The sequence below is a fragment of the Fusarium falciforme genome, chromosome 1 (assembly GCF_026873545.1).
Source record: "Fusarium falciforme chromosome 1, complete sequence".
Taxonomy (NCBI): domain Eukaryota; kingdom Fungi; phylum Ascomycota; class Sordariomycetes; order Hypocreales; family Nectriaceae; genus Fusarium; species Fusarium falciforme.
In genome coordinates this window covers 1,164,426-1,192,277 of record NC_070544.1, presented here as the reverse complement: position 1 = coordinate 1,192,277, position 27,852 = coordinate 1,164,426, and the positions used below count along the sequence as shown (strand labels likewise).

General features: G+C 54.2%; 8 protein-coding genes across 8 annotated transcripts; 4 read left to right on the top strand and 4 right to left on the bottom strand.

Annotated features, from left to right (window-relative positions):
- Positions 1-1,428: 1,428 nt before the first annotated feature.
- NCS54_00028700 (Hypothetical protein) lies at positions 1,429-3,773 on the top strand (the record flags this gene model as incomplete). Its single annotated transcript, XM_053145941.1, has 3 exons — positions 1,429-1,652; positions 1,730-3,481; positions 3,530-3,773. 3 exons carry the CDS (start codon positions 1,429-1,431, stop codon positions 3,771-3,773), a joined length of 2,220 nt encoding a protein of 739 aa, XP_053001916.1.
- A 3,447-nt stretch (positions 3,774-7,220) lies between these two features.
- NCS54_00028600 (Hypothetical protein) lies at positions 7,221-8,633 on the top strand (the record flags this gene model as incomplete). The annotated part of the gene is made up of 1 exon (XM_053145940.1): positions 7,221-8,633. One exon carries the CDS (start codon positions 7,221-7,223, stop codon positions 8,631-8,633), a length of 1,413 nt encoding a protein of 470 aa, XP_053001915.1.
- Positions 8,634-9,822: 1,189 nt separating this feature from the next.
- On the bottom strand, positions 9,823-12,037 carry NCS54_00028500 (Hypothetical protein; the record flags this gene model as incomplete). Its single annotated transcript, XM_053145939.1, has 2 exons — positions 11,569-12,037; positions 9,823-11,462 (listed from the first exon to the last, which is right to left on the bottom strand). The coding sequence occupies exons 1-2, from the start codon at positions 11,984-11,986 to the stop codon at positions 9,823-9,825; spliced, it is 2,058 nt and encodes a 685-aa protein (XP_053001914.1). The 5' UTR covers positions 11,987-12,037.
- A 1,568-nt stretch (positions 12,038-13,605) lies between these two features.
- NCS54_00028400 (DASH complex subunit DAD2) lies at positions 13,606-14,143 on the bottom strand (the record flags this gene model as incomplete). The annotated part of the gene is made up of 3 exons (XM_053145938.1): positions 13,606-13,763; positions 13,817-13,876; positions 13,927-14,143. 3 exons carry the CDS (start codon positions 14,141-14,143, stop codon positions 13,606-13,608), a joined length of 435 nt encoding a protein of 144 aa, XP_053001913.1.
- A 323-nt stretch (positions 14,144-14,466) lies between these two features.
- Positions 14,467-16,619, top strand: NCS54_00028300 (Hypothetical protein; the record flags this gene model as incomplete). Its single annotated transcript, XM_053145937.1, has 2 exons — positions 14,467-15,020; positions 15,071-16,619. The coding sequence occupies 2 exons, from the start codon at positions 14,467-14,469 to the stop codon at positions 16,617-16,619; spliced, it is 2,103 nt and encodes a 700-aa protein (XP_053001912.1).
- A 392-nt stretch (positions 16,620-17,011) lies between these two features.
- NCS54_00028200 (Vacuolar protein sorting-associated protein 29) lies at positions 17,012-17,733 on the bottom strand (the record flags this gene model as incomplete). The annotated part of the gene is made up of 3 exons (XM_053145936.1): positions 17,012-17,140; positions 17,197-17,607; positions 17,665-17,733. 3 exons carry the CDS (start codon positions 17,731-17,733, stop codon positions 17,012-17,014), a joined length of 609 nt encoding a protein of 202 aa, XP_053001911.1.
- Positions 17,734-18,093: 360 nt separating this feature from the next.
- NCS54_00028100 (Hypothetical protein) lies at positions 18,094-21,895 on the top strand (the record flags this gene model as incomplete). Its single annotated transcript, XM_053145935.1, has 2 exons — positions 18,094-18,162; positions 18,233-21,895. 2 exons carry the CDS (start codon positions 18,094-18,096, stop codon positions 21,893-21,895), a joined length of 3,732 nt encoding a protein of 1,243 aa, XP_053001910.1.
- Positions 21,896-22,335: 440 nt separating this feature from the next.
- On the bottom strand, positions 22,336-25,005 carry NCS54_00028000 (DUF2293 domain-containing protein; the record flags this gene model as incomplete). The annotated part of the gene is made up of 5 exons (XM_053145934.1): positions 22,336-22,483; positions 22,532-24,240; positions 24,291-24,554; positions 24,625-24,744; positions 24,799-25,005. 5 exons carry the CDS (start codon positions 25,003-25,005, stop codon positions 22,336-22,338), a joined length of 2,448 nt encoding a protein of 815 aa, XP_053001909.1.
- Between the last annotated feature and the right edge of the window lie 2,847 nt (positions 25,006-27,852).

Sequence of the window (27,852 nt, the reverse complement as noted above, 5' to 3'; positions counted from 1 at the left end):
CGCACACACAAGAGCCGTGATGATTCTTGAACCGTTATCTATGGCTGCCACTGGATGCCGTCACCGGGCGCTAACGGGGTGGCGAGGGACGATGATGGATACTCTTTGGGAAATTAAACATCTTTTTGCTTCTTTAGTTGATGGCTTCAGGGACGCATAGGTCTGGGCGTGCGGAGGTACAGTAGGTACATTATTATCTTCAAAGGTGAGGCTGGGAGACTGTCGTAGATGGTTGCGGTCAACGTCTCCTACACGATTCAGCCTTTGTGCAAGCATCCTGGCTCTTCGCAGGGCTTCCATGACGAGATGCCCTCTCCCCCCTTCGCTCTCGACCAAGGCCATGCCACAAACCCCTTCCTGGATCCAGCAGGATGCCCCGAAAATGCTTCTTGAGGCCCACCTCAATCTCTCTTGGAGGAGCACTGGAAGGGGTCTGGAAATGACCGGGGGGTCCCAAACCACCAATGGTTTGATGGATCCAATCATGGGCCGGACGAGAACCCAACCTGGTGTCACTCTCGCTCGCTCCCCTGATTAGGGATCCATCCAGTGAGCGACGGCGAAGCTCACCGTCTTGGACGGGCGGGACCCATCCCCTGGTGCTGCGCTGGACAGGCCATCGAGGCATTAGCCTGCTGTAATCGATATTGTTAGAGGGTACATCGCGCTGCAGCATACGCGGACAGTGGGCGCTGGTCCCGGCAGCACGCCCGCTGCAAGCTGCCCTGGGGGAAGACGCTGGGACAGTCAGTGCCTGCCAGGAGGAACGCTCCCACCTGGGCCTGGTCTCCCGCCTCGCTCCACCACCTCCATCCAACCTCCACTACCTCTCTTCTTCCTCTCCTCTTCTCCATCGTCGTTCTCTCTCTCGTTCTCCAACTGTCGATCGACCGAACGACGACAGGATCCTTCTGTTTCCTCCCTCACAGAAGCTGCCTGCCAGCGGGCTCGTCATTCTTTTAACCTTGCCTTAATACCGAGTCTTGATTTTCAAGCTCAAGTCCTTCTTTTCGTTTTGGTCTGCTCTTGGCTTCATTGTCCGGCGGCCTAGTCCTTCTTTACACAACAACAGTATAGCCCTTCACTCACAATCGCTCGCTGGCCTTTTTGGCACTTTTGACAACCTCGTTTCGAACCTTGCGGTGTCCCATTTGCTTCTACGCTTCTCTCGATCCCTCGACGAAACGACTCAAGACCCCCGAGCGCCTTATCAACATTGGAGACTATTCAGCCGTCTGCCAACCTCGTCACCAACCGTAACTCTTAATGGTCAGGACAGTTGTGTTTGGATTTTAATTCGACAATTCTTAATATCTTTCTACGCCATCTCGAGAAATTGTTGTGGAGGAAAACCGTCTTTATCGCCAACACCCTCATTGTTTTGAAAGCTCTCAAGTTGCATGCGCCGTCACCACAACTACACGCAACATGGAGCTCACTCACTATGGAGGCTACCGCCTTCAACCTCGTATCAACCTTGGTCGAGAGGTCACCCCGGTCCCCCCCGACAGCACAGATAAGCCTCCGACTGGCGTCTTTCATCGACTTTTCGCACGATCGTCAGAAGACAAGTGCAAGGAAACGCCCGACTCCAACACCTGCGAGAAGCCTGTTGGAGGAAATCTGACTGTGCCCATCGTCGTCGTTATTGTGTATGCCATCAACTATACCTTTTTGAGCAGTGCGGTTGGTGAACTTGAGGAATGAATTGCTGACTCTTGTTGTGTAGTGTTGTCCTCGTGCTTATTGCAGGTTTTCTGTTCTACCTTCATCGTAGAAATGTTAAGAGGGCTAGACTGGAGGATGCTCGAGATCCTCACAAGAGCCTGGATTTTGGACTGGGCGATCAAAAGAAGTCGGCCCGCAGAAGCATCTTCATGGGTGGAGGCGGCGAGAAAGGTCTCCATCACAAGCAGAGTCAGCTCTCGATGGACATGAACCTCTCATCGCCTTACCTCTTGCCTCCGGGCCTGCAGCAGTCGCGCGAGTCACTTCATTCTTTGGCCAGGTCTCTCGGTAATGATAGCCAAGACCCCTACCAGTATGTTGCGACCTACACGCATAGCGAGACCGGCTCCATGCGGTCCTTTAACCCCAAGGAATCGTCCTCGCTGTATACTAAATCAAGCAGCAACCGTACATCTGTTGGAAAGGATCCCTCCCAGAGGATGCCTCCCTCGCGTATGAATTCTCTTCCCGAGACGCCCATCTCAGCCACGGATTCCAAGATTGATCCTTTTGCCACGCCCAAACTCCCTGAGCCGACTCATCAGGCAAACTCCCCCGTCGAATCCGAGAAGGCGAAGGCCCATACCGCTTCCATCGTCCCCGAGATCGGCGTCATCTCTGACTTTGATGAGAAGCATGACAGCTCCCTGGTTCAACAACCACCAGTCGCCAGGACCAAGAGCCCCGAGTTTGAGCTTCCCTCGTTTGCTCAGACAACAGACACTGCCCAACCCGCCAGCAACGCCTTTACTCTGCCTGCCAACAAGGATAATGAGCCAACTGGTCTTGGACTGGACTTTGGATTCCCTAAGCCTACCTCCCCAACTGTCGATGATGCTCCTCGCTCTGCTCCCCTTCCCAGCCAAGACCGACACAGCGACGGCTCTAACTACCAGGCCTACCAGCCTGTGGTTGACATTGCTGACTACTATGGAGATGATGACGACGAAGGCCGTGGCCGCACCATGCAGCGCAAATCATTCTTGCCCGACCAGTCTCAGCCCCAGGGCCTGGGAGTTCCTCAGCAGGATAACAAGCGGTTGTCTGTTGGATTCCGCCCTCTGCCCCCGGATGAGATCACTGAATCTGAGGACCCCGAGTACCGTGCCAACCGTATTCGATCCTTCTACAAGGAGTACTTTGAGGATACCAAGGAGGCGCCACCACCTATGCCTCCCATGCCCCCCATGCAGCGCGGCAATGGTGGTCACGGCCAGTACTACGGCGACTACAACAACCAAGGTAACCTTGGCGAGGCGGCGGCCTACTTCGACCCCGAGACCAATGCCTTTGTCATGCCCTATGCCGAGCCTGTCACTCGTCGTGCCATGACTCCTCCGCCTGCCGGCCGCTTCCGGGGCGGACCCGGCCCCCGTGGTCCTCGCGGTCCCCACGGTCCTCATGGCTCTATCGGCGGCATGAGCGCCCAGAGCGGACCTCGAGGACGGTCTCGTGCCGGCTCTGCTCTCGGCCCTCGACCTGACTCATCTGCCTCAGCGAGATTCCGTCAACCGCCCAAGAAGAGGCTCCCTCCCCCTGCTCCTCTCCCCACGCTCCCAACCCCCTCCAAGCTCAAGGACGACAACTTCGCCATCATCAACGCAGCCGACTTTGCGCCGCCTGATCGTATCCGAGACAACGTCGCCGGCCGCTCCCAGAGCCCATTCGGCGAGAGGCGACCCTACTCGCCAACAGTGCCCGCAGCCGTGCCCCTAGTGACTGCCTTCGACGAGCTCACTGCTCTGCCTAGCCCGTAAGTTAACACTGTGATCTAAAATGATTAGATGCTAATATGTCATAGTCACTTGCTCCGCAAGTCAAGCACATTCACGGGTCTGGACTTTGCTCCTCCCAAGAAGTTCAAGGACGCAGACACGATGAGCGACGCGGGCAGCATCAGGAGTAACAGGAGTGGTATCTCCCAAGCACAGCTTGGTGCCATCCGTGCTGGAGCTGGACGTGTGAGCCGACTCCCTGGCGACACGGTCTTCACGCAGACGTCTATGCAAGACGCACTCAAGCCTTCATGGACCCTTCGGCCTTGATGAGAGGCAACAAGCAGCGCAACCTGTCTGTCTGATGTTTTGGACAGTTTTTTGAGCGTTGGTTTTGTGGCATTCATTGCATTACTCACACAGCGTGCGCCGGTTCTTGACAAATTCTTTGCACTTTCTTCGCTTCACGGGCGCATTTCAGGGTCATGACGACTTGCGATTTTCATCTTTCACATTCTTGGGCAACATGCAGGGCTTGCATATAGAAGGTTTTTGGAAAACCACACGACAAACTAGATGACGACTACTGGCCTGGACAACGTCTAGCCATTGTATATAGGTCAATTGGATGTGGTGCTATCATATTGAGCATCACCATCTCGTTTTTACCATCGACACTGAACCAGATTGATGCTACTGATTGACTGACGTACGAGCGATTTGATGACTGCCGTGGGGTGATTGGAGCGAATAAGTTACACGGGCTGGCATGGTCCGAGTTTGGGCCTGCCCTCTTCTCAAGTGGGCAGTTGGTATTTAGAACCAACAACTCGTATAGTCGGCATTCCCGTGCCTGAGAATGGAGTTTCTATTCCAGAAGGACACGGGAAACCTGACGGCGACACGAAGTGGCGAACGAACGAACGAGATGCAACTGGCGGGATGGATATGCAGCATTCAGCAGCGCCAGCTCGACGTTTTTTTTTTTTTTTTTTTTTTTTTTTTTTGAAAGATCAGCATTCAGCACCGCCAAATCGAGGCACTGTTCCTGGGGCGATACGACTGGATGAGCAACAGCGACACGCGATCAGATTCCTATTTTTAGGGGCCCTCCGCCTCCAAGGGTGGCTCTGGGTGGCTCGCGGCTAGCGTGGGATGGGCTGTACCGGGGACAGACGATGAGTGGAGATTGGGCTTGGGGCTGGGTTGAAGGCTTGAGATATCTAAGATGGTGGTAGATACGGCAGCATGGGCTTGTTTGGATTTGATAGAGGTGAATATGATATCAAGATGAGAGTGGCGGGCCGAGTTATCACAGCTGCCAAGTCGATGCTTGATTGGATTAATAGAATGGGCTGTTAAGGTGTAGGGGTCCAGTTGGTGGCGGTGATGATTTTGGGGAGCGAGATTATGGCTGACGGGGTCTCGTTTAAGTCTTCCATTTGCTTTTGGAACCAGGTTGGCAGGTGGAACAAGAAGACTTTCAGTTGTCTTGTCTTGGCTGAGCCATGTTTTAGACTCATTCCTCTCTGTCGCGTTCCAAAGATCTAGATTTCTGCGGCCCAGGAGGTGTTGGCGGACATTGTTGTCGATTTCGGTGGTGACCGGGGACAGCAGCGTTGCATCGCAACGGCTATTCAGGGCGTGACTCCGAGATTAGATGGTTCTTCTGTCTGCATCCTCTGGCTGGGGAAAGATATTATTTAATATGTACGATTCCAATTCTGTGAATGTGATTCTTGACGAGTCGTTGTAGTTGTCGGACCATGACATTCCAGTGCGGCAATGGTAAATTGGAAGGGGACTCTTGGGCGGACAAACCGGCACTGATTGAATGCCAGTTGGGAAATTATCCGCCCTCATCATGATGACGTCTCATGGAGATCAAGATGGTGGTGAAACGGCGCCGTGTTAGGGTTTTTCTCACAGATGGCCTTTCACATTGTCACAAGCTTTTGCAAAATATTTTACTCTGCATGATTGGGAAGGAATTATCACCACAAAAGTGTTTAGCCTAGTCAGCATGGGAAATTGATGTCTCTATGGGACTATTGACGTGTACATATATATTAGCTGTAAGGGAGGGAGGGGAATCCCTTGTTGTTTGTAAATTGCCAGGCAGCCTCGGTGGCTGGTGAGAGCAACCCTCTCGCGTGCTGGTATTCATTCTCTGTCGAGGCATTCGATAGTCGAACCCTCGAGTAGGACGTCGACAATGACAATCCAACAAAGAGAGATGTTGGCATCTCCCTGTCAGCTGCCCTCTCGTCGAATCGTGCCGAGGGTGGGTAGATCACAGCCTCGCTGGGCCCTCGTATCGATTCGGGGGCTACATGGCGCTAGAGTAGAAGGCCCCCCCGGGGTGTGGCCGGTGGTCCAGAACCGGGCAGAGGCCGCCGCAGCATGTGGTCCATCAACCCCTGCAGCAAGTTTGATCGAGATAGAAGGGGATTGGTACTTGCTACACGGTGGTGGATGAGGTGAGAATCAAAGTACCTCGACCAGTCAGTCTTCTCGTACCTGAAGCACGGAAAGGTACCCGAACGGCACGACGATTTGCTGCTGCTGCTGCTGCTGCTGTAGTGCTTGCTGCGGATGATGGATGCTCACTCACTGCTGATGATGTTCAGGAGCAAAAGCCCATCCCATCCATGTGCCACACACACTCTCTGTTCTCTTGGTTGCACTCTATTTTTCCCCTTGTCTCTCTTCCGTCTCATCCTTCTTCATCTTTTTCTTCTCTCTCACACACACACAATCTCTTCTTCGTGATTGCTCGTCGCCGTTAGCAGAGCATCACGCCTCTTGCCGAAAGCAAACAGACACACCCGTTCCAAGTTCCAGGACGTGCGCCTCGACTAGCTCCTCCGTTCCCATCAACAACCCAACTTTGCGACCGCCGCCCGCCAGCCGCCCGCCGCCCGGCTTTTTCTTCACTTCTATCGATTCTCTTGACGCAAATTAAGCTTGACTGTTGGGACTAGCTGAAACTGGAACTGCCCTTCAGCTTGGAAGAAGGAAAATAAGGCAGGGTCAGGACCTGCTAAAAGTCCCAGTAACGGCCTCCACCCGCGCGCGTCCGCCCGCTAAACAAGGCCCTTACCAACTGCCCCCGGGCATTTCATTCTGAAGAGGGAAAAAAAAAAGAACCCGCTGCTCGAGTGGGCTCCGTTGCTTGTGTTTATTGTCTCGCCTACAGCTCGCACCACCCCCAACCAACCACCCCCGACTCCGACCCGACAGCACCTTACCTTTGACCTTCAGGCCTACTCCGTACGCTTTTGACACACTCTCTCAACCTCTCCTCGTACATCCACAGGCCGACTTCGAAACACCACCTGCTCGTCCTTGACTCGCTCCGCGACGAACCGCCTTGTCGCCCTCTACGCATTCTCATTCTCGAGACAAGGGGGGAAAGCAAGCAGAAAGACCGGTCAAACGATTCAAGGTACGTTTTGTATCACGATACTCGTGCATTCTGCCATGCATTCGCCCGTTGTCATCTCTCCACGCGACCATCGCCCCCAGTCTCCAGTCTGGGCAGGATACTCCTGATCCGCAACCATCGCCAATATTGTCCCCCTCCCCATTCCGAACCCATCGCGCTTAGATGGCCTATCCCATCCGTCGCCTCCCTTTTGTTGATGGTCTTCCGCTCCTATCACTGCTTGATGCACTACACTACCCCCTCGTCCTTGTCTACATCACCCGACTACTGCTGCTGCACCATCATTCAACAAGCATCTACTTGGATCCAAGTATCATCGTCCCGCTGACATGTTCCTCAATCCCAGGCAACTCCCCAGAGTGAGCACGCCCGGCTTCGTCATGTCCAACACTACGGGCCAGGGCGACTCCCAGCCCACCGAGGCAGCCTCGGTGCCAAACTCTCAACCCTCATCTCCCGCCGACGACAACAACACCGACAACAACTCGGCCGATAATAACTCGCCCTCGCAATCTGCGGGTAACAATTCTCCTACATCCGCTGCCAACCCGGCACCCACTTCAGATTCAAACGACAATGCGTCAGCTACCAACAATGAGCCAAGTAACTCTCCAACTGAGGCACCCAGTCCTTCAAACAGTCCCAGTCCAACACAGGCCAATTCGGCAGAAGAAACACAGAATGAACCATCCTCCGATGATTCAAGCCCTTCACCGACGGAGAACAAGCCCGAAACTCAACCTACTCCATCAAACGCGCAACCAACTACTGAAGAGTCCAAGCCGTCTCCTACGAATGACAACAACGATGACAGCTCTAGCGAAGACAACCAGCCGTCTGCCTCCGAAATTACCTCATCCGAAATCCTATCGACTATCGTTACAGTTACAGGCAGCAAGGGCCCAGAAACTAGTATAGTGCTAGTTACGGCTGTTAGAACTCAAAGAGTCACCGCTACTGAGGCATCCGCCTCAGCGACGAACTCGGATGATGCCGAGGCCATCGATTCTTCTAAGAGCAACGGTGGCGGTGGTGGACTGGACCAAAAGAGCAAGGTTGCCATCGGCGTTGCCGTTCCAATTGCTGCCATTGCCCTCCTTGCTCTCCTCGGACTGTTCTGGTGGAAGAAGCGGAAGACCAGAAGGCAGGCCGAGGAGGAGCGCCGCAAGGAGGTCGAGGATTATGCTTACAACCCCAATGCCGACCCCACGATCCCGGCTGTTGGAATGGCGGACGGTGGTTATGAGATGAGGGAGGATGGATCCTCGGGCTACCGTGGTTGGGGCAACACCACCATCGGCTCGACCGGACGCAAGGCCTCCACCACCATGTCTGGTGGCGTTAATGGCCAAGCTTATTCTGACGTTACTTCTCCGACCCGGGGTAACTTTTCGGATGCACGATCGGGTGAGCCCCTGATGGACGGCTCACACTCTCCAGAGGGTGAGATCCTGGGAGCCATGGGCCCTTCTGCTGCCAACAACCGTGGCGCCGAGGTGCACCGCGGACCTTCCAACGCCTCATCTTCATACAGTGCCGCTGCCCGATCCGATGCCTCAGACCCCATGGGAGTACCATATGGCGCCGGTGGCTCGTACTACGATCAATACACTCAGAACCCATACAGCGACAACGTACCACAGCAAGCCGTTATCCGAGACAACCCGGCTCGTCGAAACACGCGCATCGAAAGTCCCTCTCACTACCCTCAGCAGAGCGCGGGTATCTCTCAAAACTTTTAAGCCTCTCTCACTTCGCTCTTCCTCACGGTGCTATCAACACTCGCTGGCCACCGTCTCTTTTTGCTTTTCCTTTGTGACTACAAAGATACCCGCATCCTGTCGAAAATCTCTCTCGCTAGGAAGGTGGACTGCACTGCACTGAACCGGCGTTTGAACAACAAAATCACAACGGCGTCTGCTTTGTTTCTGGACGAGAGGCAAAATCTCATGTTACCTCGACAAAGTTACAATCTAATCGCTCACTTTTCTTTTTCCATTTGAAATCTGGGAGTTTCATTCTCAACGGTGTTCTGTACCAACATCCAAACGGAGCATTTTTGCCTTTTTATTCCCTTTTTTATGTTTTTGTTTTTGTCTTGTTCTTTTTTGCTTTCAAAGACAAACAACCAAGGGGTGGTTCTTGAACTCCCTCTTCTTTTTTATCCCCTTGACTATCTACGCTTATATCATGAGTTGGAATTTGTACATACGATGAACGGCAGACCAAGCCTCGAGGCTTTCTTTTATCCAGGATGATTCAAAGGGCTGTATTAAGCCCAGTAATGGCTGCAGGAGAAGGAGAGGGGAGGAGGTGGTGGTGGTGAAAAACAAAAGCAAGGGATTCAAAGCCTCGGGTTGAATCTGTTGGTGGATGCGAGAGATGGTTGTTGAATCATCCAACGTGGGATGGATGATGGACTTTTTAGAAGAGTTGATTGAATGATGCTTGGATTTGGGTCTATATAGAGGTACATAGCGAGCGAATTGGAAAGAAATGTTTTTTATATCTTGACTATCGTCACACTGAAAGTGAGGAGCCATCACTAGTTGGTTTGCACAAGGACTCTGAACCATATGCACGACTGAATATCTGAGCCATCACCATTTGTTCTGGTCATCACCAGTCGATCTACCCAGACACCCTGAATCGTACAACTGACAATGGGTGGCAATGGCTGACAATGGCCTCAATTCTGGTAAACAACTACTAACTGATGCAGTTTTGTACAATTTTAATACAGCAACAACTTTGCGCGCCAACACCCCCTGATAAGCTCGCAAACCAACGCCCTCGCAAATACTCAAAGCAACAATATCTCAATAACAAACAAAAGCAAGCACATAACCAGTGCTAAACCCCAATCCTTTTTCAACTCCTGGCTCAAGGCAAAATCAATAATACACGCCAGCTCAAAGGCCATTACGCAATCTAGTGGTCTTGCGACCCATCCCTCAAGACATCTCTCAAAGCCTGCTGCTCCTTGCGCTTCTTCTTCTCTGCCCACTCTCGACTGGCGATCCTAGAGCGTTCTGCCGCTTGCTCACGCGCCAACCGAGTAGCAGCCTCACGCTCTCGTTTCTCTCGCTCTCTATCGCGTTGAAAGCTGGTGTTGTCTCGCTGAAAGATCTCCTTACCACGGAGCTTGAGTTGATGTGCTTCCTCGGCAGTGAGCGTCGCCCGTTTTCCGCTGGCACTTCCTCCGGATGTCGAGGTGCCCCTGCTAAGATCCTCGCGTGATGTTGCGGTAGAAAGCCGGCCGCGGCCATGAGAGGGCTTGGCCTCCGAAGGAGCGACCACTCGTGAGCCCGTAACTGACAATCGCTTCGTTTTGTTCTCATGCTTTGCTCCATCATCTTCTTGAGGAAGCTTGCCCTGGCGGGCTAGGCTAGCAATTGTCTCCCGCGGAATGCTAGCCGGCGTGATACTAGTACGCACGGGTCTTGCCTTGAACTCGCGCTTCTTTCGCTCCTCTTCCTCCTGCGCCTTGAGGCGGGCTTCACGCTCCTCCCGCTTCCGACGGGAAAAGGCTTCTCCTGGAAGCTCAAAGTTGGCCTTGGTGGGTGGCTTACTAGACTTGGGTCTCGGGGGAGGCACATAAGCTTTCTGAGAATCAGCCTGAGCACGGCGAGCTTCACGTTGTTCCTTGAGCCGTCGAGCAACAGCCTCGCCGGGAAGCTCAAAGTTGGGAACAGTTGGGGGTTTGGTCGACTTGATAGGTGCATGGAGCGAGGCGGACTGGGAGATGGAAAGTCTGCCTCGTGAAGGTTGCGGTCTGAGTTTAGGTGCACCCTCTGGTGCCTCATCCTGCTTCTTATCGCGGAACACGAGGGAGGTCGATCGACGAAGCGCTGGTGCCGACTTTGCGGATGGCTTGATGCGAACTGTAGCAGACATGCCGGCTATCGAGACCCTCTTTGAGATGGTTGCCTTCTTACTCGTGGACGGTGGCTCAAGATGCTTGCTGCTCGAGCTGCCATTGACCGGCGAGGTAATTCGTCTTGGCTGGGTTACAGCATCGATAGCCTCAAGCTCATCCTCGAGCTTGTCGAGCTCCTCTAGAGAGTCTTCGATGCGAGGTATCGAGAAGGACCCGTTCCTTGAAGAGTTGCTATAACTACTGCTCCTCTCGCTTATCAAGGTGAGCGACGGCGAGACGGCCTGTTCCCTTACCTCCACCACTTCAGGTACTTTGAGTGGTGGGTTTTGGTGAGACTCATAGAGTGGCGGAGGAACCAACGACATGTTGAGCCGATGGTCCAGTAGCTGGGAGTAATCAAAGCCCAGGGATGAGCATTCAGTGAGGGTCAAGGGAGTCGCTAGAAGCGAGAATGTGTCAGTCGAAGGAATGGCGGAGGAATTAGGAAGGGTTTCGCGCGACAGCAAGTTGCAGCCATAGACCTTGGTCTCGTTCTCGCCATCGTCGGAGGAGCCGTGGTCGCTGGCGTAGCTAACTGATGCCGGGCAGGCTAGTAGCCAGTCGAACTGACCTGCCAAGTGGTCCTGGTACCGTTGGTGAGGTGACTCTTCAACCTTGAAGTTCAACAATGGATGGTTCTCGTCGTTGATTACTACCCAAACTACGTCAGTATGTCGTGATCGACCAAGCGAGCGGGTGCGCAAAGGACTGATATGAGACTGGAGAAGATTGCTTATGGAATTGGTAAAGGAACTGACCTCTGCGTAACTTCTGGCTGAGCGACGAGGGCGAGCCCGCGGTCGCAGCAGACCTTGGAATGGACAAAAGGGACGATTCTTCCAAAACCACATCCAAAGGCTCAAAGGTGTCCGAGTCGACTTGGGGGCGGCGTCGAAAGCCGCGGGACAGGGAGGATCTGGACTTGACGGGGCCGCCCTCTAGGTCTTTGGTGAGGAATGAGTCGGGGGCTTGGGCGTACAGAGGGGAGCTCCGGGCAAGACTCTTGTTGTGGACCTGATCAACGGACAGCTCTTGAAGCTTCCCTCGAAAGGCCGGAGAGGAAGAGGGGATCGAGGAGGGAACTGAATTGGCGTCGACATAAATATCCTGGCTCGTCACGGGCCCCGGGCAGGCCAGGGCCGTGGCAGTGGCGCGTTGGACTCGGGGTTGGCCCATGGCTTCCGAACAATGAGCCTCGCGCAGCAAGTCGCTGATGGGTCCTCGGGAACCCTTGCGAACCCTGGGAACGTGGGATACCGGGGCTCTGAGAGGTCCAAAGACAAGAGACTCAGATTGAGGCGCCACCAGCGTCCGGTAGAACAGGGGAAAAGTCAGGGAGCGGATGTGTAATTTCGCAGATGAGCAGGGATCAAGACGCCGGCCGACAGCGGGGCCCTGTCTGACTTGTGATGGACAGGAATTAGCGAGAATGAAGTATGCTTGGGCGGGCTCTTGAGGCAATAGAGCCACGAAGTTGGTGATGAATCGATGAAGGCGAAGCGGCCAAAATAACTAGCAATCAATGGTGGATGTTTGATGTTGAAGAGGAGAGGAAGTGGGTGTCAGCAGTGAGGCTAGAAAAATAAACAACAACAAATAGAGAACCACGGCAACCACAGCTTGGACATCCACCTTCCTGCAGTGCAACAACTTCTGTCGTCACTGCCACTGCATCGCATCATTCTTATATAGACGACTTCCCCTCTTCAAATGCAGCTGCAGCATCCAAAGGGAGCCGGCGAAACCTTCTCCTCATCCGGCTTCTCTTGGCAGTTCCATTCCACACAATATCTACACTGCGACTGAGTCGCAACCCAACGGACAGCTCGTGTTCATTTGCAGCTTCCTCGTGTTGCGTCTCTCTTTCATTGGCCAAACCCTCTCGCTGTGGCTCCAGAGCGGGAGGCCCGCAGTAGCTGCTGCACCCCGAATTGATAGTGCACGCACATGCACAACATGGGCGATGATCCACCAGCTGGAGAAGAGACGGGAGACGACATTCAAACCTCGACTTGTCTCTAAATCGACATTGGATTACATTGTGGACAATGCGGCATTGAGGGATACAATCTGGCCAAAGTTGGCTTAAATTTGACCCCCAAGCTAAGGTGGTCTCTGGCAGAAGCCGTCTGGTAAGGGTAATCAGGAACCATGCAGCCACTTTCATTCCTTGCAAACGCCAACACAACTTGGGCTATCAATCTCATCAAAGCCGACAGGCTCCCACCGCAATCATACCCTATATCTGGCAACATGATTCCAGTCAGGAACTTAGTCTCCAGGATCTAAAGCTACTATTTTCCTCCACTCAGAGCTCTCAAGTTGTGGTAGCTATTGATAACCACCTATTCGGTAAATCTGAGTGGCTGGATCCTTTGAAAGACAAAGACACTACCACGCGCCCGTCGGAAACCTTGAGTGCCGTCTCGAATCCAAGCTCAACCAGCGAACGAGGGTTGTGCACGTGAGAATTCGAATTGCTCCATCGTTTAATTCGTTCTCAGTTCCAACCCTTGCTGTCGTCAAGATGCATCACCTTGGTTGACATGGATGGTTAGGTAGGTACCCTATAGGGGGGAGGGTGAATCCCAGAACTGCGTTGAGCTTCGAGGATTATTCTTTCTGGTGCATCGCTCACGAACCACTCAGAGGATTGATCCTGAATCGTCAAGTGCGCAATTAGTTGCCAATGTGACGTATCTGGCGTACAGACGGCATGGGTTTGACCGCCTGGCGATCGTGGAGACGCTTCAGATGGGCGTTTAGCTTTCTCAGATATCATAATGTCCTAGCTTTTATGACGCTTGTTCCTCGGCGGCGGCCTCGGCAGCTTCGGCCTGCGCCTGCAATGCTGGTGCATGTTCTGTCGGAATTCGTACTAGAGTCTGGGGAAGCGGCCCTGTTTCGTCTTGAGACTCGGCGGGAGCATTGGCTGCCGTCTTTGCAAGTTTGGCTGTCGAAAACATATCAGATCAATACTCTTTCGTGTGACATGTCGAGACATACAAGAAGCCATGTTGATGGCACGTAGCACGTTATGCCAATTTCCAACAACCGCCGCAATAGCTAGCAAGCGTTAGCCAGAGCAAGCCATAAGTGACAACCTCGTTATGTACCCTCCGTTCCATCAGATAGCGTCGATAGCTTCTGCTCAAGAGCTTCCATTTGTGTTGCGACCGCGGCACTCAGATCTCGAAGCTCTCTCAGGTTCTCGAGCTCGGCCTTCTTTTCTTCGATGCGTGCCAACAGAGCCGGCGACTGTCCGGCGCTGGATGTAGCCGAGGCGCTCGGGTTGCGCATATGGCCCGAAAACGATCGCGTAGGATAGGACATGGTCGCGGTTAACGAGCTTCAAAGAACCATTCGCGTCTCTTGTCGTCAACTTGAATATCGCGTCTCTGCATGACTGATGGTGGGGTTAAACCGAGGGGTTACCTGAATGAGCTGGCTCCCCGGCAACGGGTGGGTCCCCGAAGAAACATTCCGCGCTACGTCAAAACCGGTAAAAGTAAATAATGATATAACCAGAAATTCCATTCGCAGACCGACACTTGACAACACCCTTTGACTTAACCCAAGACAAACCCGCTCCCCTTCGACAAACTCCACAGCCAAAGTACCCAAGTCGATTGCTCACCGCCTCTGCATTATGAGCTATGGCTAGGTTGAATGAACCCCCCGTGCCTACGGACAGCCTCGAAACGCGTAAGTTGCATCTCAGGACCTCTCGTTCTCGCATCTTGCCTCGGCGCCAACTCACCATGTCTCTCGATATAGTTCGAAAGAAGCTGCTGCGCCAGAACCGTGACCTTGCCAAGTCAAACAACATACGAGCGCTTCGAATCCGGGAACTCGAGAATGATTGCGCCTGCATGCTGTCCGAGAACCTCGAGCTCCGGGGTCGCATCCTGGAGCTTGAGAAGGAGCTCGAGGACAACGATGCCAGAAGAATTGCCGACCACGCACTCGCGATCAAGGCCAAGCTGGAGTCCCAGCTCACAGAATGGGGCACCCTTCTTGCTGGCCTTGGTCTAGAGCCTCCCATGAAGCGACATTCCCCTCGCCCTCGAAAATCACAACAGAAGCCGAGATTGAGCTTCAGCTCTGCCCGACCTAGCCCTTCTCAACGGCGGCTGCGAGACATTGCCCGAGAGATTGAGGAACTAGGACACATTTCAGAGACCAAGGCCTATCCTCGCCAGTCCATGAAGTAAGTCGTCCAGCCACCCTTGAAGGGGAAACAGACTAACAACCTCACAGCCCCGAACAAATACTTGCCCTCCGATCAGTCGCCGACGATGCCAACTCCCCTAATAGCGTTGATTCTCCTGAGCTTGGTCCTCCTCCCATGTCACAGTTCATTGACCAGGACCCGGTCAAGGTCGACTCACCCAGCCGGTCGCGTTCTACACCGGTTCAAGAAAGCCCCAAAACAAAGCTTTCGCCACCCGAAGCCCTTGAATCACCACACAGTAACAAGATGATGCCACGATCCCCGTCGCCAGAGAAGAAGAAGAGGGAGGTGGTAGTCGAGCCCCAGGAGCCGCAAACGGAGACAACTGTACCAGAAAAGAAAGCCATCGAAACGAAGCCACTTGAGACCAAGGAACAAAACCCTCCTATGGCTGATACCTCATCCATTCAACCTGTCAAGACCGGATCGAAGCGAAAATTCGCCGCCAGAGACGACATCGGGGCAGCTAAGCCGCAGAGAATCAACAACGAAAACGAAAACACTCGAATCATTGCCGAAAAGCCATCGATCCGTGAGAAGGCTGGAGGCAGGACACTGAAGGAGCTCACTAGCATGAGAAAGGAAGCTCGCGAGAAGGCAAACGCGACAGGTACAAGGAAGCCTCTCGCAGCCAAGAGCACCAACGACGATATGACTTCGCCAAAGAAGACATCAAAGCCAGTGGCTTTGGACGAAGTTGCCGCAGCCAAGGCTGATCTTGTCAAGTCCAAGGCCACTCAAGATCGACCTAAGTCGAGGTCCAAAGTCCTGCCTCCCATCACCATCGAGACCGTACCCGATCTTGAGCCCACTGCACCAACAGTGACAGACGTATCTTGCGACCTCGGAACACCCTTGACCCAACAAGTCCTTCTGTCTCCAAACTCGCCGGACAGTGCCGTTTCGACGGAGGCAGGACGTGGAGGAACTCCTCCACCCATCGATATCAACACGAGCCGGGAACCAGCAAGGCCCAGCAGACGGAGTAGGGCAGCAGTCAGCTACGCGGAACCGAACCTTCGAGACAAGATGCGACGACCCACCAAGGAGCTGCTCGATGCTGTGGCAGGCGAGGGCAAACATGCTCGACGATCGAGTGTAGCCGACCTGGCTGCCCCCGACACTGTCAAGGTGAAGCGCGAGACCGATGCAAGTGACTCCTGGAAGAAGCTTCCTCCTGCGGGCTCCACGAATGCCGAGAACGAGCCTGGAAGCATCCCTGCCAGCCCACTCGCCGGAAAAGGGTCACCGCGAGAGCTTCCACAGTCTGTCGGTGTACGAGGAGGTAGAAGTTCGTCGATGATGGTTCAAGGGCCTGCCGCGGACCGCGTTGAGTCGAATGAAGCCAAAGACCTCAAGGAGGAGTCAACCCCTGATTCGACAAGCCTGAGCGAGGTAGACGTGTATGACTTCACGCCCTCCTCGCCTCAGCCTGAGAAGCAGGCACCAGTTGAGCCGAAGAAGAGGACTGCCGGTCGGCGAGCCACGAGACGTGTGTCGGCGGCTGTCCATAGCGAGGAAGGCCTCGCGATCAGAGAGCGAGCCTCATCGAGGCGAAGGAGTATGATGCTGTAATGATGCATATTGCAATAGCCGGAGTTTTAGAGAATTGGGCGTTTATGGGAGTCTGTTGCTTGTCAGCGCTGATGCCTTTTGATGGGAAAAAGATTCAGACTGGTTACATGCCCAAGATACCTCTACACCAAGCGATGGAACGTTGTTTATTTTTCTGAATGATTGTATTTAATGTTGTTTCCGTGTTGGATACCTCACATGCACCCAATTAGAGACTATGTTGACGGTCCGTCTGAGCTGCACGATGCATGTCGAATATGAGCGTCCCTTGTCTCTATTGGAGTAGTATTTGTAACGTGCTCCTTGAAGCTGTGATGGGTATAGATTCTTTGGTCTTTAATGCATCGCTGAATGTCTTTGAGTGGTAGCCCCCTACTGCTCCTGTGTCCATCTCATGATGATGATCCTCCTGATGGCTCAACCGGCTTTGTGTATGTCACCTTCTCCACCGCCACATTCTCATTACCCTTATCATCCTTTCGTAATTGGTAAACGTAGAGAGTGAGGGAGATTCCCTGGACCTAATGATATTGTCAGTATGCAATGACCTTCAAGATATTAGTCGCAGAGCACTTACATCCATCAAGCAAAAGCTTGGTGTCGGCTCCTCGCCGTCCTTGCTCCAGCTTCCAGGGAATGCGCCAGTTGCGCTTCCTGGGTTCACGAAGAACTTGTCCATGTACTCGAAAGCATCGAAGCGGTGAGTGCCGCCCCAGCACAGAACATCCACGTCCAACTTGTTCGCCTCGGCAAGGAGCAGGTCGGGCTCGTTGGAGACGAGAGTGAAGCCCTCGAGGAACCCAATGCGGAGGCTACCGTGGGTGACGACCTGGGTCAGGGGGAGGGAGGTGGCCTCGACGTCATAGCGGCCTTTGACGATCTTGAGGTCCGGAGAGATCGATCGCAAGTACTCGTACGTGTGCTTGTCGGTCAGGTTTCCGAGGCAGAGCGTCTGGCCGATCTTGCCGGGGGCGAGGAGCTTCTTGAACTGCGGATGGTGTTAGCGAGCGCGCGGCCCTCGAAGCATGTTACGGTCGGCGATTACCTTGGCGGGAATGTCAAGCGCCCTATCGGGGATGTGAAGATCCCCTATAACGAGAATGAGGAAAGCCATGGTGTCTCTCTGGCGCCGGGGGAGAAATGAAGCTGCAGATGGGTTTGCGCTTGACAGGTCGAGAGGCGCAAGCTGCCAGCCCCTTGAGCTCCGTGTGAGGCTGGAGGGGCAGTTCGAGACAAGGTACGTAGTGGATCGGATAGAGCGGTAAGCTGGAGGGAAGCCACATCGTCATAACGGGGGCTGAAAATGTGGCTCATCACAGAGCACCAGCCACGCCTTCTTATCGGACAAGTCGGCGGGGTGCGATAAGCAATTTTCAAAAAATTTGGGATTTTGCGGGCTTGGGCCTGGGGTTCTGCTTTCACCGAACCTACAATCCCAGTCTTTGGTGGTTGCGGATTGAATTGCTCGACAAACATGGCGACCCCTTCTCTGGCTGAAAAGCTGGACAAGATCAAGTCTCCTGGCTTGCAGAGTCAGCAGAGGGTATGTATCTGCCGCCCTGGCCTTGCTGGAGCTGTCCAATGTCGAAAGTCGCGTACTGACATTGTACTAGACTGTCGTTGTACTTCAGGCCGTCGAGTCGACTCTCAAGGAGCAGAACGAAGCGCCCACGCCCACCGGATACTTTGCGGCTCTGTTGGCTCTTCTCCAGCAGGCCAACGCCAATGACACAGTCAACCCGGAACTGGCGACGCCTGCCGTCTACCTCCTCGACGTTGTTACGCCTTATGCCCCGCAGCCTCTACTCCGAGCCAAGTTCACCCAGATCCTGACCCTTCTCGCCCCGGTGCTTCTGCTGCAGGATGCGGAGCCTCTGCTGTTGCGATCCTCCATAGGATGTCTCGAATCGTTGCTGTTGGCGCAGGATGCTGCGTCTTGGGAGCTCTCTGTTTCTCAGATTGGTCCCCGAAGGGCTGTTGCAGGACTTTTGAACATGTCTCTTGACCACCGACCCAAGGTCCGAAGAAGGTCGCAGGATGCCTTGAAGAAGGTCCTTCGAAACCCGCCCCCGAGCCCTTCCCTGGATCACCCTGCCGCCGACATGTGCGCCCAGACTGCTCTGAAGAACCTTGAGGACCTTGCGACCAAGGTCGCGCAAGCACGCAAGAAGAAGTCGGACGCCCACGATCCCGCCATGATCCACGCCCTGCAATTGGTAAAGACAGTTGCTGCCGCCAGTGGTGGCTGGCCCACCAAGAAGATCGAGTCGCTGTGTGAGCTGCTGCTGGGTATCGCGAAGAGCGGAAACGAGTACATGACTATGGCCGCTTTCGAGATTTTCGAGATGATCTTTGAAGGCATGACGGATGAGGTTTCGTCTGCCAAGCTGCCGCGACTTATGGAGATCATCTCTGAGCTTCGTCCGGCTGCCAACGACACCCAGCTTGTTCCTCCGTGGCTCGCGATTCTGTCCCGAGGATACGACGTATCGGCGCAGGTCGAGCCTGATGAGACTTTCCAGAACCTCCCCCAGATGTTTGACATGGTCGCGCAGTTCCTCGAGTCACCGTCTGAGAATATTCGAATTTCGGCTTCCGAGTGTCTGGTCTCTTTCATGGCCAATTGCGTCCCTCGACAGGCCATCCTCGAGCCCTCGATTTACGACGAGAAGATTCTGGAGAAGGTTGCAAAGACGGCAGAGTCTCTTCTTACCGTCCAGTTTCAGGCTGCTTGGCTGCAGACATTTAACGTCCTGGGTGCCATGTTCGACTCGTTGAGATGGAGGTCGTTCCCTATCATGATGAATGTCACCAAGACAATTGGTGAGATCCGAGAGAATGGATCTTTCCGTAATAAGAAGGATGCCGATGAGGTTATTGGCAAGGCCATCCGGGCAATGGGCCCCGAGGCTGTCCTCTCTGTTCTCCCCTTGAACCTGGCAAAGCCTGCGAAGGGCCAGCCAGGCAGGGCTTGGATGTTCCCCATCCTCCGAGACTATACCAGCAACACAAACCTGGCCCACTTCAAGAGCGAGATGGTGCCGCTAAGTGAGCTCATGTTCCAAAAAGTTCTGGACCACGGACAGGCCGAGAAGACAATGGAGGTCAAGATCTACGAGACGGTGGTTCAGCAGATCTGGTCTACTCTCCCCGGCTACTGCGACCTGCCTCTGGACCTGACCGAAGCATTCGATCAGGGCTTTGCCGAGATTCTGGCCAACCTCCTTTACAAGCAAGTTGAGCTGCGGTTGGATGTCTGCCGTGCGCTCAAGACTCTGATCGAGTCGAGCCAGGCTATTGCTGAAATTCAAGATGAGGAGGAGGACTTAGTTCTTCAGAGCCGAGTGAGCCGTGCTACCGCCAAGAAGAACCTCGAGTATCTCTCTCAGTTCTCGGGCAACATGCTCGCTGTCCTGTTCAACGTCTACACACAAACCCTTCCTCAGAGCCGAGGTCCTATTCTTCAGACCATCAACACTTTCCTGAGCATAACACCCAACGGAGAGCTGATGGAGACGTTTGACCGGGTTAGCAAGATGCTGGCGGCAGAGCTGCAGGCAGAGAAGCCTGTTGAGAAGGAGAAAGGGCAGAAGTCCAAGGATCACATGCCATCAACAGCCCAGACTCTGATGGACCTTGTCATCACAATGTCTGTCTACCTCCCTCGAGACAGCTTCGCCGCTCTCTTTGAGATTGCAGCCGTCATCATCAACAAGGAGGATGAGCCTCAACTCCAGAAGAAGGCATACAAGCTCATCCCCCGTCTGGCAGACTCTGAGATCGGAAAGGCTGCCCTTCAAGAGCGCAGCGCCGAGCTCCAGAACCTCATCTTCTCGAGTACCGAGAAGGTCTCTGCTCCTGCTCGACGAGAGCGTCTCGCTGCCGTTACCGCCCTCCTCCCCTTTATCCCCGACACCTCTCTTCACTTCATCCCCGCCGTCCTCAGTGAGGTTGTCATCTGCTGCAAGGAGAACAACGAGCGTGCCCGTGAGACTGCTTATGAGCTGCTTGTCCAGATGGGACACCGTATGGCTGGTGCCAACGGCGTCCCTATCGACAACAGCAAGGTCCCCCACATGCCCAACGATGCCCCAGCTGGAACCGCCAACATCGAGGAGTTCTTCACCATGGTCAGCGCTGGTCTGGCCGGCAGCACACCTCACATGATCTCTGCCTCTATCACCGCCATCAGCAGACTCCTCTACGAGTTCCGCAGCGACCTGAGCGAGCAGACTCTCTCCGACCTGGTCCAGACCATGGATCTCTTCCTCACGTCCAACAACCGCGAGATCGTCAAGAGCTGCCTGGGCTTCGTCAAGGTCTGCGTCATCAGCCTCCCCGTCGAGCTCATGCTCCCCCGGCTCTCGACCCTCGTGCCCAACCTCATCGTCTGGAGCCACGAGCACAAGGGCCACTTCAAGGCCAAGGTCAAGCACATCCTGGAGCGCATGGTCCGCCGCTTTGGTTATGACAACATCCACAACAACTGCCCCGATGCTGACAAGAAGCTCATCGTCAACATCCGCAAGACTAAGGAGCGCACCAAGAAGAAGAAGGATGCTGCCAAGGCCGCCCACGACGGTGATGATAGCGATGACGATGACGGTCAGCCTAAGCGCCAGTTTGAGAACGAGTACGACCAGGCCCTCTACAGCAGCGACTCGGACGCCTCAGACGACTCTGATGACGAGGCTGCCCCTCGGCCAAAGAAGAAGGCTCAGAAGGGCGGGAAGACCTACATCATCGAGGACGACGACGAGCCCCTGGATCTCCTGGACAAGAAGGCCCTCGCCAACATCTCGTCCACCAAGCCCGTCAAGCTTCGCAAGCCCCAGCGCACAAAGGCCAAGTACGACCTCGACGGCAAGCTCATCCTCGGCAAGGACAGCGACGACGAGATGGAGGTTGACGAGCCCAACCCTGAGGCCTCGGGCGTGGGAGCCTACGTCGCCGCCCTCAAGGGCAAGGACGTGGCCAAGCGTGGCCGTGGAGGCAAGCTCAAGTTCTCCAACCGACGTACCAAGGACGACGACGACGATGAGGATCTGGAGATGGACCGGGGCGACGCTGCTGCTGTCAAGAGCAAGCTTAGCCCTGGACGGGATAGGGGCGGAAGGGGTAACTTCCGTGGTAGGGGAGGACGAGGAGGGCGTGGAGGTGGCGGCGCGAGGAGCGGAAAGGGAGGCATCTCAGCTGGACGAAAGGGGCTGGGCGTTGAGAAGAGGCATGGCCCGTCGATGGGTGGCGTGGGCAAGCCGAGGAGAGGACGCAACTAGATGCCATAGTTATACCCCCTATTCCATGTCGTCATGTTCGGGCATTCATTTTCTAGTTTAGATCACGCACAGGCAAGTTATTTCAGGGTAAATAAAAGTTCAAGTTACATATATTCGGATCCAAGCTTATGCATTATGATTGAAACAAGACTTCTACATAATTCTTCAAGTCAGAGCATAGCATCGCTTGCTCTCTGGGTATCATTCCATGCTGCCGTCGAATTCCAGTACAAATCTAATCAGGGGGCTAGTCACTGTGACCGCCCCAGCCTCGCCATGCTCTTTCAGATACAGTAAGTGATATCGATGCCAGTGATGCCAACCAACTCCTCCGTATGCGTCGTCATCGCGCCCAAGCTCTTTGTACAGTGATTCCAATGAGACAGGTGAGCAAATAGCTCATATTACATCATGTCGTCAAGTCGTGTGTCGTCTCATCATCACTCGAGAACAATGACGTTCTCGGGTTGCCGTGGGTGTAGAGGGTGCGTCCGTCCATTATTGGGTGCAAGTGGTGGTTGATTCCCGTAATGTCGCGGTATCGGCTCTCGTTGCTGGAAAGCCTCCGGGGGTCGTTCTTCAATCCGACTACCTGTTGTGAGTATCCATCTCACGTTTAGAAGTAGTCGTACTTACATCTCTCGATACGGTTCGCGCCTCAGTCCTGGGTAATCACTCGTTATAAGACGAGCCTCCAAGCTGGGTGCGTCATGATGAACAAGTTGGGGTTCTCGCTCAACATATCTCCAAGAACCAGAGGGGGGTCCTGAGGCTGCTGGCAGATACGGCGCAGAACGAGACTCTACCAAAATAGGGCGTGGTCGGGCCTCCAACGGAGGAGCGCGAGTGATGGGAATGACCTCAATCCCCGCGCCGTGTCGACTATCATGCAAGACTCGTGGCCCCTCGTGCCAGGAAACAGGTCGAGGCTCCTCAACCCTCCGAGTCTCACGAGTAGGCCGTCTATACTCGACAAATCCTGGATCATGGGCCGCTAGGCGGGTTCCATCTCCACGGACTGGGACCCGTTGGTAGAACCCGCCACGATCTTCCATAACGATCGGGGAATCGCGATCTCCTGGTCTTGGGGCCTCCTCATAAGGCCGTCGACTTACAGCAATGGCCGGAGGGGTGTGTAGTGCTGGCCTCGCGTCAGAGCGATACAAGGGGGCAGTAACAATACGGCTTCCATTGCGAGGGGCATAGTCCTGTTCGCGATGTAGCACGGCTTGTCCAGGACCATTGAGACGCCCATCGTAGGGTCTGTCCTCAGGGGCGAAGCGATCAGGGCGGGATATGTGAGTTGGGTCATCTCTCACATTGAGGCCACGCAATGGAGAGGAAACTGTGGATGGATGTTGTATCCTGGAACCAAAAGGGAGCTCATCCCTGAATGCCTGGGGTCTGGGCGGCACTGTACGTATAAAAGAAGGCTTCATGGCTTCGGGAGATGCTGGCTCAATGGATGGCACCAGCATATCTTGCAAGCGGCTGGTAATCCTCGACACCGGTCGACGTGTGACAGGTGATGACTCATTGAAGGGAGACTTTACCTTGCGTGCAACCGGAGAAAAGGACTCACGTCCAGGGTTCATGAACTGGTTACTCGGAGGATGGTGCGGTTTCCCGACATAGCCATTCTCGTTTGGCGCAGGCCCGGCCCTTTCCGGAACAATCCTAAGCTGGGAAGCGGGCGGGAACTCATCATCTCTGAGCGCAAGAGCTCCTGTGGGTGGCGGAACATGTGTATATGGGAGGCTTCGTGCCACGGGGGATTGGGGAGCTGGGGCCGGTTCTCCGCGGGAGCGTTCAAGGGCTTCTTGCCAGGCTTGATATCTCTTGAAACCGCGTTGGCCTTTTCTCTCTGCCGAAGTCTTTCGCTTGGCTTTCTTAACCTTGGCCTTCTGTTTGGCTGGAGTAAGGGGGCCGGGGCCTTTGGCGCCCGGGTTGAGTCTGGGAGATTGGCGACGACCAGGGCCATCTTGGCCAGAGATGTTGCTTGTGAGTCTGTTTGTCAGAGTAGATCGAGGCTGAGGCATGACCTCTTCGACCGAATCATCAGTCTCCTCGCCGGACTCCTCCTCCGAGTCGGATATGACGACGACTTCCCGCAAGATCTCATCCAGCTGGTCCCGGCCACTCTCCTCATCTCCTCGCCACTTGACGAGTGTATCCAAACACAAGGCCTCAACGACCTTGCGAGCGTTCTGCCATGTAGTCTCTCTGAGTAAAGTGTCATACCTGGTATGGGTATGGCGGATATGGGCGAGCACTGCAAGTTGAACCCGTCGGGCAAGGGTGATGTCTGCTGAGAGTCCTACTTTTTCGGTCTTGGACGATGTGCCCTACCATCATAAACATTCGTACCTAGACTTGTTAGGGAGGGAGTACAAACCCGTCTGAAAGCATGTTCGATAATCATCTGGCGGTCGGTATTGGGGATCCTTGGGAATAGATCTCGCAAAGCGGCATCTACCTGCGCATCATACTCTTCCTGGGATTCTGGGATAGGCTCGGGCGAGCCACCAGTTGGTGGTAGCGTGCGGTCCAGGATGTGTCCTAAGCTAGCTCGGGCTTCCTCGACAATCGTTTCTCTGATATGATGACCGATCCGATGGACCTGATGTGATAGTGTGTTGGTGGTATTGTCTTTTGCGTTCTTGAGTACGACTAGGTTAGTGAAAGCGGTCGGGGGAGGCGGCGGAATATCGCAATCGCATATCGCATACCGAAACTATAAAGATCATGGCATCTTTATCGCGGGACAGCTCTTTGCATGCTGTTGTTAGTTCGGGATTGCCGGCAGGGACAAATTCGAAACCAGGGGGGGGAGTGTTTTTGGTGGTGATCTAGAGGTGGTGAGTGCTGTGATAGATAACCTCGGCGCGATAGTCGCATTGTACCTGAAACTCGAGCTTCTTCTTCTTCTTATCTTTGTTCTCCACAAACTCGAAGTACGAGTGATGCTTTGTCTTTGGTATGGCTGGCTTGGCAACAAAGCCTTGTGGTACAGGCGCCGTAGGATCATACTGAGATCTCTGGGCTCGGCGATGCCTCTCCTTCGGGCCTCCTGCCACGGCGGCGGGTAGGCCGCGCTTTTCTCTCCCCATTTTGCACAGCTATGGTTAGCTTACCATCCACATGGTGGTCAGGCACCAAAAGTTCAGATGAGGTGCAAAGCAGGACACGGGACGGCTGTCAAAAGAACGTGAAGTAGCAACTCAGAAGGTTCTTCCGAGGCCGAGCAGTAACGTGTGTGTTTGCAAGGCGTGTTCCTCTGGGAAACTCCTCGAGCAAGGTCGATGATGCCCTTGTATGGAAACCGGAAACAAAAAAGAAAACCAAGATTGCAGACGAACTAAGTGAAACGGCCGAGGCTGTTTCGATTTCTTCTCACAAGTCGCAAAACGAGGCACAAACACTCTAGATCGCGACAGGGCAAGCACAAACCAAAAGCGCGACCTGGAGACACTGAGACCGGGCGAGATGGAGGGCAAAGTCGGGCGCGTGTGCAGTTGGGCGCGCACAGCTCGAGGGCGTAAGGCTCCGATGAGGTTCTGCAGACGAGATGCAGGCGGATGGGTCCCTTGGATGGATGGCCTCACATCAGGCTGAACCAAATCAGGCTGTAGCAGGGCCAATCACGTGCCTTGGGGTCAAAGCAGAGCTCTGATCACATGAACCAGCACGTGGCATAAGTCATGTGACTGTTGAATCTCCAACCTCCAAGTACTCGCACTGCCCCTGGTCTGCCTCGGCTGGGAACGAGAGGTGATATTTCTAGAACATCCAGCCTGGCCGCAATGCTTCTTTTACGCCAGGGTCCCCTTGCAACAGCAGAGCCCCTTTCGAAAGGTTGGTCGTTGTTTAAATGATTCGCAATATCAGCGTGGCTGGCGACTTCTCCAGGTGTTCAGGGAACAGCTTTTGGGGTGTCAGAACCAATCACTCGATCCGCATGAATCCATTTGAAATACAATCCTTGCAGAAACAATTCAAAGCCTTCATCTGAGTTTGACGGCTCGTCAGAGGCAGAGTTTAAAACTGAACAAAGCCTCGAGATCGCCAGGCGCAGGCTTATGGGATTCCACAGTGAATTTCGGCATATCAAACTTCGGCATGTGGGCGAACAAAGTAGGCTAGAGTCAGCTTTAGTACTCGGAGCGCATTGTCTACCATCAAAACTTTGAGCCGGATATGGGTTTCAGATTTCACGGTGCTCACGGCCAATCGATCGATCAATGTCTGAAACTCCCACAACGGAAGGGGGTCCCGATGCTGACTTGTTTGAAGATCGAAAGATGGGTTGAAGCAGAGAGGCTGCCGTTGGTGGAAGACTGCAGACTTTGTTTCGTGAAACAGGACAGGTCTGGATCAATGCAAACCGGCATGTGGGAGAGACGGGAGTCGCTCCAGACCGTCGTCAATCGCCTCGGATCAGTGACACTTCATCGTCAGGGGCGGTGGGGAAGATATTCAGGGCGGCAGTTGAAAGGGCGGACTGTGCTCCAGTCCGTTTTCTATTTTTGTCGGCAAGGGGGCGCAATACGGGGAGATGTGCACATCATAACACATGTTATGCCACCGTCTGAAGTGTGTTTTGCGAGTGGCAAAAAGGAGCCCCGGCGACGGCATTTGAGACGCCGATGGGATGGGAAGTGATCGGTGTTTACACGCAAAAGCGGGCCCGACGGCGTTTCATTAATGCCGGTGGTGCTTTGATGCTGTGAGCGATGCTGAGAGTGGCGCTCCTTCATGTCGCGATTCGCTCTTTGTCACCGAACGAGAGCGAGCTTGTTGGTGAGCCAAGAGTTGAACCACTGCGCTGCACAGCCCCGAGGCGACGTTTGTGCCACTGTGTCTGATCACACAGATCAGCAGCAGGGCACAGTGCATTAGCAAGGGCAGTGACGGATTAGTGAGCGAGCATTGAAAGGAGAAGCAGTGGGATGGACAGTGCACGTGCTGGTGAGAGTCGGTGGACGGTGGTGATAGGTAATGAGGGCGGTGGCAGTGCAATCGATAATATCGTGACGGCCAGAGGTCGTCCCCGCAATGGAGAAAGAGAGGCGAGACCATGTCTATTTCATTTGGAATTAAGATGAGCAAAGCCAAAAGAAATGATGTTGATCCCTTGATCATTTGGAGCTTGTCAATCTGAAGGGAAGACGGACAAGGCGAGATGGGCAGGTTGCCGATGTGGGTTTCAGAACGACCAGGAGACATGCTACGTAACATGATACTACGGTATTGACGCCAAAAAGCTTCCAAGCTTCTCTTTCGCACGGCGAGAGCGAGGAAAGCGAGAGCGAGGTCAATGGTGTGCGGCATGGAGTCCGTTTAGGCTAAGCGTTCGAGGTGAGCAGGGCCTTTTGCTGGCGCCTGATAATTCCATTGCCTTTTCCTCAAGCAGGAAAATGCGCGGACTCTGTACAGCCACGCTCGGGATGCACGGATGACAAGTATCGCTACCCGCTCGCCTGCCATGGCCTGGCTGGATTGGGGAAGATGATTGCGTATCAGTACCGATCTGTCAAGCCAATGAGGACCGGAGGGTCGGCGTCCTGCATCGCCGTTTGTTTACTCTCAGCAGTGCAGTGTCGTTACAGCAGACGCCGACCAGCATTCCAGTGACCAAGAGATAGCAGATGCCGCGTTGCCGTCTGAGCAACCGCTGGCTGACGAGGACGTGATGCATTTCCCATCACATTGTGTCTATGACAGCGATTGGACGCAGGAATTACCGTGCGTGTTTCCGTCTGCACCAAACAAGCGGGAATGATGCTATCAAGACGTTGTGGCATCGCTTCGAGGCATGAGGTCGCAATCTCAAACGCAGGCAGCGGAATAATCAACCTGAGGCTTGACCTCTTTGAGCTCAGGCCACGACGAATATTCGTCAGCTCCTAGATGCAAGAGGTTGGCGGTGGTCTTCAGCTGGCAGCGCCCACAATGAA